General features: G+C 39.8%; 1 protein-coding gene across 1 annotated transcript in view; it reads right to left on the reverse strand.

Moving 5' to 3' along the window:
- Positions 1–12,500, reverse strand: part of nsmfb (NMDA receptor synaptonuclear signaling and neuronal migration factor b) — an 86,611-nt gene that overhangs the window by 17,543 nt on the left and 56,568 nt on the right. The window contains exons 6-12 of the mRNA XM_031877353.1: positions 12,462–12,500; positions 5,671–5,723; positions 4,187–4,276; positions 2,663–2,790; positions 2,466–2,549; positions 1,876–1,909; positions 1,525–1,616 (exon numbers count right to left, since the gene is read on the reverse strand). The exon at positions 12,462–12,500 is cut by the window's right edge and continues 30 nt beyond it. Of these exons, the coding sequence (XP_031733213.1) occupies positions 1,525–1,616; positions 1,876–1,909; positions 2,466–2,549; positions 2,663–2,790; positions 4,187–4,276; positions 5,671–5,723; positions 12,462–12,500 (520 nt within the window). The remainder of the gene's footprint in view (positions 1–1,524; positions 1,617–1,875; positions 1,910–2,465; positions 2,550–2,662; positions 2,791–4,186; positions 4,277–5,670; positions 5,724–12,461) is intronic.

Here is a 12,500-nt window from a genome sequence, read left to right on the forward strand (position 1 = left end):
ATATATATATATATATATATATATATATATATATATTATTTATATATATATATATATATCCATTTCTCAGACAGGTGCTTCATGTCCCTCGCTCCGTAACTGTCCATGCTGGATCTGTCCCCGTTGTTTTAAGGCATTAGCATGACTGCATCCAGCTAGCCAAACCTGTCGAGAAGTGCTCGCGCTGGCACTCGCCTATAGAGACTACTCCTGACGAGAACGCGCAGCTTGGGGCAGAACGAATTCTGCCCATCGCTGAATGTATTTTAGGACGCTAATTGGCTAAATTTGTATGTCACTCATTTATATCTTTAATCAGCAATTGGCTAAACTGCTTCATAGACCCAACTCCTGTGGGCAGATTCTCCAGCGCCCCAGCCAGCTGAGACATGCAGACAGGCGGAGAGGACGTGGAGGAAAAGCATATATTTTAGATATCATATTTTACAAATATTACTGGGTGCATTCCATATTTCAAAAACTAAAATATAATTTATTTTTTAAAAAAAATTAAAAAATGTTGTGGCTCAAGGGGGGGCCCTAGCGCCCTCTATTGGCCAGCCGCCACTGCTAAAGACCAAAGTTTCTGGCTGGATCTGCTAAAACAAGCTCTACATTACATGAAGGATCGGATCGTCCTGGGTGTACAATCCCCCACCTCTCTTTAGCCTGAGAAGAAAAGTGACGTCACACCCTGATTGGCCTAGAGGGGAAATGCACCACGCTGCTGTCAATTCTTAATGAGCAGCCAGTCCCCACACCCTGCACAACAGGTGATCTGAAAAATCCTCCAATCAACTCAGGGGAGTTGTCACATTCTGCGAAAATAAATTGAGAAATAGGGAAATGACAGTATCAACGAATAAGGGGCCGTTGCATTTGGCTGTTATTTGATACCAATTATGCCTAATATATATCATCAAGGCAGCAGGAGACGTGAATGAGAGCAGCATGCAGGTGGGAATCACATCAACAAAAATATTATTACAACTTAGCTCATTATGATTAAATGTTATTTCATGTTTCTTATTTTTACAATAACTGTTTTGTAATTAATTTTGATTTCACAAGAGGCATTTTTATTTCAAAAATTCCCTTTGTCAAAAGTCTGTTTTATTTATTTCATAAAGGCATTTTTTGTAATGAAATAATAATAATATTTTGTTATGTTTTATTTTGTGTCACTTTTCATGACAGTGGTGTTGTCACCACCACCTCACCCATGACATCAGCCAATCACAATCCTCTTGACTCCCCTAACATCACTACCAGTTTACAAGAGGCCTAAATGTTATACGTTGGCCTGTAGATCTATTAAAAGCTAAAGGAATGGATTTGTTTCTTATTTAAGCTGCCAAATGCAAATATTTGTCACAAATTAATACATAAAACATATTGGTATCTTTAGCAGCTGATATCAGTCTATCCCTTAATCCATAACTACTAGTTGGACAGAAGTAATCTGACTTATTGAGAGCCAAGTCTAATTTATCGGACAACGTGTCAATGATGTCATGATATTGCCCCGTCTTTGCTGTCACTCACCTGACAGAAAATGAGCATGTTCCAGATTTTACAGCCTGTCCTGTAAGCAGTCAGCTTCTTCTCGATCTCCTCTGGGCAACGGACAAGCAAAGAGAAAGAGAGAGAGAAAGGTGTCACTTTTCCCACTCAGCCGTAATGATGAGACACATAAATTGGCTGTCTATCCACACACACACACACACACACGTACAAAAACAATGAGTCATCTCTGCCCTCCAGCAAACTGAAACTTATTCCACCCTCATCTTTTCGACTTTTACACTGGGAGAGTTATTTTCACTTGAGAGCTAATAATAAAAAGAAGAAAAAAAACACAGATGTCACACTCACCGAGGATGTCGTCAAACGTGGCATGTTCATGGTCCTTTAGGGAAGATTAAAACAGAATTATTATTGAATTAATTTTTCAAAAGCTTTTTGTTATGTATTTTATTTTTTTAAATGTAGAAATGACAGAGGAAAATGTATTTATTATTAGAGTATGTATTATCTGAAATTAGTCCAGATCAATTTGAAAACTGACAAAAACTTGTCTTTATTTGATTGGACAGTTGTTGACAACATACAGATGTTGATACAACTGCTAGGCTACTTCAATTGTATAGGACTAAATCATAATGTCAGTTTGACATTATTGGGATGTACTGCATAAGGAAATCATTTTTTAACTGGACCTCGTTGAATTTTAATTGAATACACCTGGTCTAAAGGGTGTGGCTAGGTATCAACCTTTTCCCTGGCACCACTATGAGGCCAAGCTGGTCCATCATGGTTAAGGATGTAAGAATATCACGTGGTATTTTCATTTTTCCTCCATCTAAAAATATTACTTTTGGTTTTTTTGCAACCAATGAAGGACTAGATGAATCAATACAGCAGAAAATGCCTTAAACCTAGACAAAGGGGTGGCTGCTACTCACATAAAGAATGGGGATGATGGAGGGGTCGTCCCTACGAATGATGTTTGGGACATATTCAGCCTTTGGGACCTTGGAGGATACCAGCTGTGGAAAATAGGACACACACAGAGAAAAACCTTCATACCCCTGGCCGCATGATGGATATATTTTGGTTGACTTCGAAATCAGATTTGTAAATTGATTGCGGAGATCCGCACCATGATTTTAGGTGGGATGAAGTCCTCTCCTTCACAGGCCGCCCTCTCCATCTCCCTCTCCTCCTCCCAGTCAGCGTACTCGTCCGCCCCTTCATCTAGAGTCCCTGAGGAGCTCTGAAGCTCGCCACCTGGCGCGCGCGCGCGCGCACACACACACACACACACACACACACACACACACACACACACACACACACACACACGGCGAGATGAAAGGTTTGTGTTAACACAAACAAGATTAGAGAGGACCGTGCTCCATTTTAAAAGCGCTGCACCTGTTATTTCATTGTTTTCCAGCAAAGAGAGGAGAGTTCTAATCAGACAGCAGACGAGACAAAACGACACAATAACGCTCTCCTGATGCATCCAGACGGCTACGATACACTGTAACAGGCAGATGGACAACCGGGTTGAAAGATGAGGATGGCTGAGTGGATGGATGGCAAAAAGATAAGAGTGGAGACATTCAGATAAACTGGAGACACACAATATCAGTCGAAAACTACAGTAACAAAGGCGCAATAGTCTTGTTTGTTCAGAGGGTTCCAAACTGACTGAAATTATATATTAAGTGTCAGATGCCTTAAATGCTAAGGACAGGTGCTTCATTGCTTCCTTTTCTATCTCCTTTCGCATAGAGAACACTGGACCATCCTTTAGCAAAGTAAAGGAGATGATGCCATCCCACAATTCCTTGAGGCAGCAACGTTTAAAGCAAAGCACCATTCCGCTGTCAATAAGATCCTCCATTGCCGTTTAATTTTATGGATAAACTGAAAACATCCTTCTTAGGAGGTGAGGTTCTATTTTGGACAGGAATCCTTACTTGAATTGTACAGCATTGAGATTGTCACTGTACGTATTTTCTACAGTTGATAAATAAAGTTGCATTTAAAAAAAAACATCCGCCGTTGCATAGTGTAAATGCAGTCTTTCCTTGACCTCATGTTTTCCATCGACGTCAACGAAAAGTGATTCAGAAAAGACATAGGACATCTTCTTTTTTGACTATTCGACCTAAGCCCATGTGTCAGAGTGCCTATATCCGTCTGTCTGTGTGTTTTTTGTCTGTAACAGTGATCATTTGTATGTTCTGTACATGTAGTTGTATAATCTGTGACGTGTTTCTATGTGCATTTTTGAGTTAATACATGCATCCAAAGTCATGTGCTTATGTGTGTGTATAAGTATGTGCATAAAAGCATGTATATTCTATGTCGAGTAAATACATTATTTTATATATTACATTACACTACAGTCATTTAGCAGACACTTTTATCCAATTACAATTACTTACAATTCAGATTCTATCACATTTCTACACCGTAGGCACAGCTACGGGAGCAATTTTGGAGTTAAGTGTCTTGCTCAAGGACACATTGACATGTGGCCAGCGGAGCCGGGGATCGAACCGCTGATCCTCTGATTGAAGGACGGCCCTGCTCTCCCCTTAGCCCCCAGTCGCCCACATTGTACGGCATTTTGTTTGTGTGTGCGTGAGTGATTAAGGGAGCGTCCACTCACTGTCTCTGGAGTCATGCAGTGAGTCAGGCTTGACGGGTGTCGGGTCACTCCATGAGCGGCTGAAACTCTTGGCTCGGCGGTCGGCAAAGGCTGATGGAATTAGGGGGGGGAAGAATGTCACTTTACCACACACTCTCAAAATGATCATCAACCCCAGAAATCACGGGTTCCATCTTGTTGACCCGGTGTGTGTAACAGCCCGTTAACTGGCCTTAGTGGTTTATTTTTACATTAAGGTAAATCAATAATAGTTTATTGATTTTCATTGAAAATATATTGTGTTACAGGTGCAACAGGGCACACTCCTGACTAGAACTGCAATTTGTGATTATTTTCTCGGTTTATCAATCAAACTTTGGCGAGAAAGTATAAAATGAAATATGCCCATCACAATTCCACAAAGCCTGAGAAGGAGGAGGACTTTAAATAGCTATTTAGTGTGCAACAGTCCAAAATCCCAAAATATTGTATTTACTATGACAGAAGACTAATAAAAGCAACAAATTCTCATAATTAAAAATGTTGAACCACCGGCTGTTTGGCATTTTTGATTAGAAAAATACTTAGGTGACCAAGCAATTACAAAATTGACAGAACGTTTTAGATATTTTATTTATTATGGTGTGATCAAGCCAATCCCAGTGAAAACCTAATCTTGGTCTTCCAGGCTGGAGTCATAGTGGTTTCCATAGACTAGAACTAGTGAGGCTATCTTTGTTTTGCGAGGCTAGGATTTCCATGTAGTTTATTTTGATATCTAACATTTTATTTAACTGAATCCTTGTCTAAACTATATTTATGCAAAAACATTACGTTTGTTTTTTTTCTTTGTCAAAAAAAGAGTTGATGCGCTAAATGACATATGGAAACGCCTTTCCCAAATAATTTCTGATGTAGCGAACTTTTAACTCACATCAGCTGTTTCGCTGTCAGCGTCTTTCTGGTTGTATATTGATATCCTCTCCGTTCGTTACTGGCAGATTACAGCCATGCAGTCTAGCCTTTTTTCACTGGAATTTGCATTTATTTTTTGCAACTTTTCAAAAGTTTATATAGAGACACGGCTAGAAATAGAGAAAACAAACATGTGCAGATGTTTTCTGGCACTCAAATTCACCACTGTTCTATAAAATGGCCTTTGAACTTTCCAGCACACAATCAATATCATGAAAAAGACACAATTCTTTTTCTAAAGCAAATTTGGCAGACACACACTGACATACACACACCGGTATAAACACTTCAGTGAAGACTGACCAAATCAATATCGACGTGGATTTTAGGGATTATGTTTCGATGGCATGTCTGATTCATAAACACTCTTGACACAATATTCTTGTAAACATGCCCAGCACTGCTGCTCCATGCATAAAGCACAAATAAATTCCGATGTTATGGTTCACACTGTTGAGGAAGAATGCATGAAAATGCACTGACATCAGCATACTGCACATACATGCACACTGACCGACTGGAAGACTTACTCTGGGCCTTCATCCTGCGGCTGCCCACCATCCTGAGCTGCTTGCGGAAATTTCTACCATTTTAGGGAAGAGAAGAAGAAGAGAGACATCAAGAATGAGGAACAGAACAGAACAGGAAAGTCTAGTCAGAGCAGTGACAAAAAGATTGGTACCAATATCAGCTCTGAGTCTCCAGTATCATACGCTAATGTGTTAGAATACATTAAGCTAAAGCGTACCTCATGTATTATGAAGTATCTATTTATTTTCTAGAATAAATAATACTTTGCAATACTCTAATCATTTGCCAGAACAAAAGTATTTCATCTGCTGCACAATTAAAAGTTGTTTTACCCTTTCACCCTTTCTATTTCCTGATTCAAACAATGTTGTCAGCTGAAAATGAGGTACATCTTGCTTAATTTATATGATGTGAACCTTGACAGTTTTGTCATCAGTTATATTTGTCTACATGAATGTAACTTCCTATTACTTTTTACAAAAAAAGGTAAAATGTATAAAATAACGCGTTCGTATTTTACCTTTCTTATTACAAACAAGCAATGACATTTCCAGCTACCTGGATAGAAAACAGGATGCAACTTGAGAAACCAATTAAAAATATTTTTTATTGGCCAGCAGGTGGAATGACATTTTTCATCTACATGGGCTTACATTTTCTATTTTTCCTTAAACCCAATAACTAGTGATGAAAAATGTGTTAATGTCTTGACCTTGTCTATTCACCTTGCATTAAAATGTGTTTGGATTGCAATTGAAAAGTAGTTTAGACCACCAGTAGACCACGTGAAAGTTCGGGTCTATTGTGATCCGTTTGCCGGAACCATCTCTGGAGGTGGTCAGGCACGCCTTGTGACTGCATTGAGTACTTTAAGTTGGACGGCGCTATCTGGTCTCAGTGTGGACTCCAGAGACACATATTAATACCAGGTGTAAATGTAGTCAGGTTAAATCACATCTAGATACTATCTGGATATGAAGCACATTTTATTGAAAGGATTAAAGTCTGTCTGTGATAATCACTTTACATACTGTGTGCTAACATGTTAGCATTGAAAGAGGACAGAGCTGATATTGAGGTGGTTTTGGTGCCAATCCTTTGATTATACACCAGGCCGGACTCTCAAGAAGCCAGTATAGTGCTTTATAAAGTGTTTGAAGTTACTCCGACATGTCATATCAAACTTCTTCAAAAACTCCGACAAGGGACAAGCAGTTTTTAGACTCATTCAAAAGGCTATTGTCTCAAATGCAGGTTCCATCAAACTGAATTAGTCTTTTAGTTGTCTCTATTCCATCTTCATCTTCTCTTTCTCACCCTGCCTGGATTTTCATTTTTTTTTAACATCAAAAGCATTGTATTCTGTTGGGAAAAATCTAAATTACTAATTAGTATGCGTTTGATAATTAGTGAATGTTATACATTTAACAGAGGCTCATGTCCTCTGTAGTGTTTAAGGCCTGTGTCCTTGTGTGAACTATCTGGGACACCAGGCATCTTCAGCAGATGTTTAGTCTATTAGGAAGCAGTTGATTGCAGAAAGAACACTTCAGCCGTTTGTCCTGAATAAGAATGATAATAAACTTGTAGAAAGCGTCAATACTTACGCAGGGCTGATTTGCGACCATGATTTACAAGAAAGTGACCTTTGTACTAGAACGAATTGTTGAAGTGTCCAGATACGTAGACGCCTGTGTGAAACGCAAAATGTGTGTGTGTTACCCTGTGCCAGCCCACTGCATGTTGTTTACTTAGTATAAATACCAGAGACTCGGAGACAGATCTTCGAGCGGTCTTGATGTACATTCTGTATGTGAATCAACCCTGTCTCCTTCTTTGCAAAGAATAAATGTCTGGTGTAAATGATTTTTACACCAGTCTCGAGTGAATTTTTCTAACATATTCTTACCGCTGGAGATAGAAGAGTGGGAGAGCAAGAGAAGGAAAAGAGAAGCAGGAGAGGAAACAGTGGAACAATGTGCAGCCTAAAAGACAGCTTTTCATTATCCATCATTGTCTGACTGTGATGGTTCAGGGCAATGCAAGTAGGCCTCGCACTCACTTACATTTTGGTCATTTATCCCTGAATATATATTCCACTATGTATATCTGCATATTTTAAATATGTTTATTGATATTTTATATTTTCACTCTTTCCTTCGTACTGCACAACAATACATAAAATGATACCTCATGTTATGTTAAATGTGTCACTCTTTAAGTGAAACTACAGTATGAAAGCAAGAGCTTCTTGTAGCAAAAAGAACGATTATTTTTATTATTTCAATAATAAATAACTTTAAAATAAATCGATGTATATATTTATTACATTTTGCTTTACAAAGTTCGTAAAGCTGTGTTTCAGTCCAGCCTCATATTATTAGAACGAATGCCATTCACTTCTGCAAAGTGAGGCATACAGCTTATTTATTAAACACTGGTATCGGATCAGTACTCGCTATCAGCCTATACCCAAAGCCCAAGTATTGGTATTGGGACCGAAACAGTCAGATCTGCACATCCCTAAAAGTTCACCCCAAAATCAAGAATGCATATTTCTTTTGACATGTAGTGAAATTGTTCAATCTAGATTGAACAATTTGAGTTGACTAGTTATGGAGATATCTGTCATCGAGATGTGTCAGGGACAACTTGCTTAGGAAGGTGAAGGAAATTGCAGTAGTCCAACTGGGATGACATATAAACCTGATATGAAAAACATTTAAATTTACTAATTATATGACCTAGCAAATGCAAAGCAAATGATATGAGACCCAAGACGGAACCCTGAGGCACACCACAGGAAAGAGCAGCAGTTTTAGACCAAGTGATGCAGAAAAACTCCTATTCCAGAGGCACTCACCCACTGCCTGAGCCTTTCAGTCAAGATGCTGTGATCGACCGTATCAAAGGCTGCGCTAAGATCCAACAGCCTCAAAACAGAGCATTCACCCACATCAGAAGACATCATTATGTCTTTGGAGACTCTGAGAAGACTAGTTTCAGTGGAATGCTTCAAGCGGAAACCAGATTGCAATTTATCTCAAATGTTTTGTGCAGTCAAGACAGCAGAGAGCTGTTTGGCAACAACTCTCTCTGAAACGTAGAAATAAGATGCAGCTTAGATATGTAGATCCTGTAGGTTATGGAAAGAGATGGATCAAGGTTTGTGTTTTTTTTTTTCAGAAGAGGCTGAACAACAGCATGTTTAAAATAAGCTGGGACACTACCAGATTGCAAGGGGATTTTTATTAAAGGTACCAGGCATGGACCAAATGACCCAAGTACATTTTAAGCATTTCGGAAAGTTGGTGCTCTTTTAGTTGAAACATCTGGTACTGACAGCGCACACCTGTGTGGGAAAACCTGTACTTTTTGAATATGCAAAATTATGATAGGCCTTGAAAGTGGTGAAACTGTTTTGAACCCAAATACCAAAAGACTATTACATTTAAATCATGTTTTAGTCTTCTTGCATTTTCAGTGGGTTTATCCTATTAGACATTTGTGTGAAAATGTCAACATGAGCAGATGAATTCTTGAGTTATGGCCAGGTCTTTGAACACCATATTTCAATTCAGTTCATCCTTGAGTCCAGGTGGATATTTAGCCAAGTTCACAAGAATGCAGAAGAAGAATAATGCCAGGGTGTTAATGGACAAAGAAACATGACCTATTTTGCTAATCCAAGAAAACATTCATCAGGTCAAACTACAACTACTGCTTCTCTGATGTTGTAGGAGACATTTTCCTTGTTATGAATATCGGACCCAATTAAACAGGCATTGTTGAGTTTACAGGCTAAGGGAGCTCTGAGGTGAGCTAAAAAATGATGTAAAACAAAGCTGAGAAACTGTGATGAGGTTCGTGACAACAGATATGGCTGGTCCACAAACTCCACTGCTCATTATTTTTAATAGGACCCACCTGTAGTCAGTTATTACTAGCTTTTCCCATGCAGTCACTGTTGTTTTTGCCACTCCAACGGACATCATCACTGAGTCTCATCACCAAAAAGCCGATATCAACCTGATGATATCGTTGAAATCCTAACCAAACAGCAGCTAGGTTCATCGTGCATTTTCCCCAGCTATTTTGTAACAGTTCAGTTTGGAGGCATTCTACAAAACAGCGTTGACATGTCAGTGTGGATCGCAGGAGTCGTGAGGGCAGAGCCTAAAATAGCAGGATGACTCAGAGGAGAGGGGGATCCATCAGCCAGCCAGCGTTCTTTTAAAATCACTAACACCCGCGCATCAAGACTACCGGGTCAAATTTAAGCTGGTGTGTGTGCATGATAACGCAAGCGTGTCTGCAACTATCTCACCCAACCCTCTCAACCCGGCTGTGACCTTTCCAAAAAAAACTAACAAAAAAACAGAATGTCTTGCCTATTTGAACATGCATAATTTGATTTTGGGAAACTAACTGAGATGTACCTTTCTATTAAAAGCGTTGCATTCTGTGACACAGCCCTGAACACACACACACGCACACACATATATATAAAGAAATAAAATGCTTGTTATAGGACTTTCAACACACACACACACACACACACACACACACACACACACACACACACGCTCAAACATTGAATGGCATGTCTCTGCCTCGGTGGATGTGAGGTTGTTTGCCAAATATTGATTGATTTGTTCACTTGGAGTGCTCACTGAGCAGTCAGCTATACACCCGTATTGACAGACCCCACTTTGACACTTCAATGTTCAGTGAAGAACACTGGTTAGACCTGCAACCAGCGCACACACACACACACACACACACACACACACACACACACACACACACACACACACACACACACACACACACACACACAATACTGCAAGGGGAATTGTGATGTCCCTCAACAGAAGTTGAGAACAAGACTGCATGAATGTTTTTTTTCATGTGTATAAGCATAGAAACTATTCACCAACATGTGGTAGCAGTGGAACAGGGCACAAACAGAGATGAGAAAGTACTTGATGAAAGAAACCTGCCTCAAACGTGACATCGTTTCACTTTTAATCACAACTAAATTAAGTCAAGTTTCATTTATCAGTCTTTCCTGTGCCTGCTGTAGACAGTGGTGTTGGTTATAACATGGTTTTGTATCCCCTTGCTGGCTATCAGCAGGCGTTAGGCACCAAATTACCAGTAGTGAATAGTGTGATGGTTCTCACAGTGGATTGCGCTGTAGGAGGCACCTTTCATTCAGCAAATGGACTGTATTTGTACAGCTCCTTTCTGGTCTTCCGACCACACAAAGCGCTTTAACACTACATGTCATCATTCACCCATTCACACCCATTCATACACTGATAACAGGGGCTACATGCAAGGTGCCACCTGCCCATCAGGACTCCAACTAACATTCATACAACATTCGCACACCGCAGGCACAGCTACGGGAGCAATTTGGGGTCGACATGGACTAGTGGAGCCGGGGATCGAACTGCTGATCCTGTGAGTGAAGGACGACCATGCTCTACCTAGTAGAACAGCTAGTCGCCCAGCTGCGGCAAGCTGCTAGCTTCAGGAGCTAGAAAGTTAGTGTTGATTTTAGCTTTGAACCACTATATTATACAGAATATTATTATATGATATATAATATATTATTATATTATACTGAATTGCCTGTGAGGGTGACAAAAATAAGATGTCCTGACGTGTTTGTTTAAGTGTTATTTACTGCTTTTTTTCATGTTGGAATAAACATAAAATATTTAACTGCAAAGTAGTAATGCGTGTTTGATACCTTAATTTTTTTTGCATTAAATCATTCTGGGATGTTTGCTGAGATTGATTGGATGTAGCACAGCCCTACCTAGAAAATGTCCCACCAGCCGCCACTGGTTTTTATGAATCCCACTGCTCTTCTTGGCAAGAAGTGACGTTGTGCAGCATTCAAACACTAGGATTGGCCAGGCGTCCATGTCGCCAAGATACTGGTAACCTGATTTGTTCGGATCCTATGCCCTGACCAACGTGCTATACTGATCCTCACTACTCAAGGTCAATTCCTAACCTTGACCTCTGTCTCAACCAGCTACAGAGGGCGGGTCTTGCCAGTCTGAAGCATTAGAATGGTAGCAATAACCACTGATAAAGCCCATTCAATCGGCTGATAACATTCAAAGAATGAATAATTTTTCATTGTCCAGCTTGCATCAGTTGAATCAATTATATCATTACAAATTATTGTTATATACTGCTGGGAAGCACTGAAAAACACTAACAATAGTAATAACTAATAGTGCTCCATCCTCTCATGGCTTCCCATCATACTCAGTTTGCTCAGTTGTCATGGTGATGGCTCAGTGAGATGTGATTGAGATTATTTTGTCAAGAATTACCTATACTGTCGCAAATTGGGTAAATTCAACTTAAATAATGTGCACTTCTACAGCACTAATTCCATCAGTAGAACAACAACGTCACATTACTGCCAAGGAAACTCAATACTCGGTGAGGGAGTTTCAAATTAAAAGCCTACCAGCAGCAGGAGGTGACGATAAGCCGCTGTAATGTTTCAGCTGGAAGTGTTGACTTTCACAGACAGTAGTTTAAGAGAGTTATAACATAAAGCAAGTAGAAAGCCTGGTTCTATAAATAAAGATGAGGTTAAACATCTGCCAAGCGGGCTATTGAGAAAAAAGAGATTTTTAGATCTGATCTGAGTCTTGTCAAGAGGAGTATTGTTTTTTACTGTGTCATATAGAGGGGAACTGTCACAGGGACGGATTAGCACCACACAGGACGGGACAGGACAGCCAGGACACGGTACCTCTCCATCATGGTGGCTGCCTCCTGCTCTCTTTTCCGC

Source organism: Anarrhichthys ocellatus, unplaced genomic scaffold (genome assembly GCF_004355925.1).
Source record: "Anarrhichthys ocellatus isolate YVR2014 unplaced genomic scaffold, GSC_Weel_1.0 scaffold134, whole genome shotgun sequence".
NCBI lineage: Eukaryota > Metazoa > Chordata > Actinopteri > Perciformes > Anarhichadidae > Anarrhichthys > Anarrhichthys ocellatus.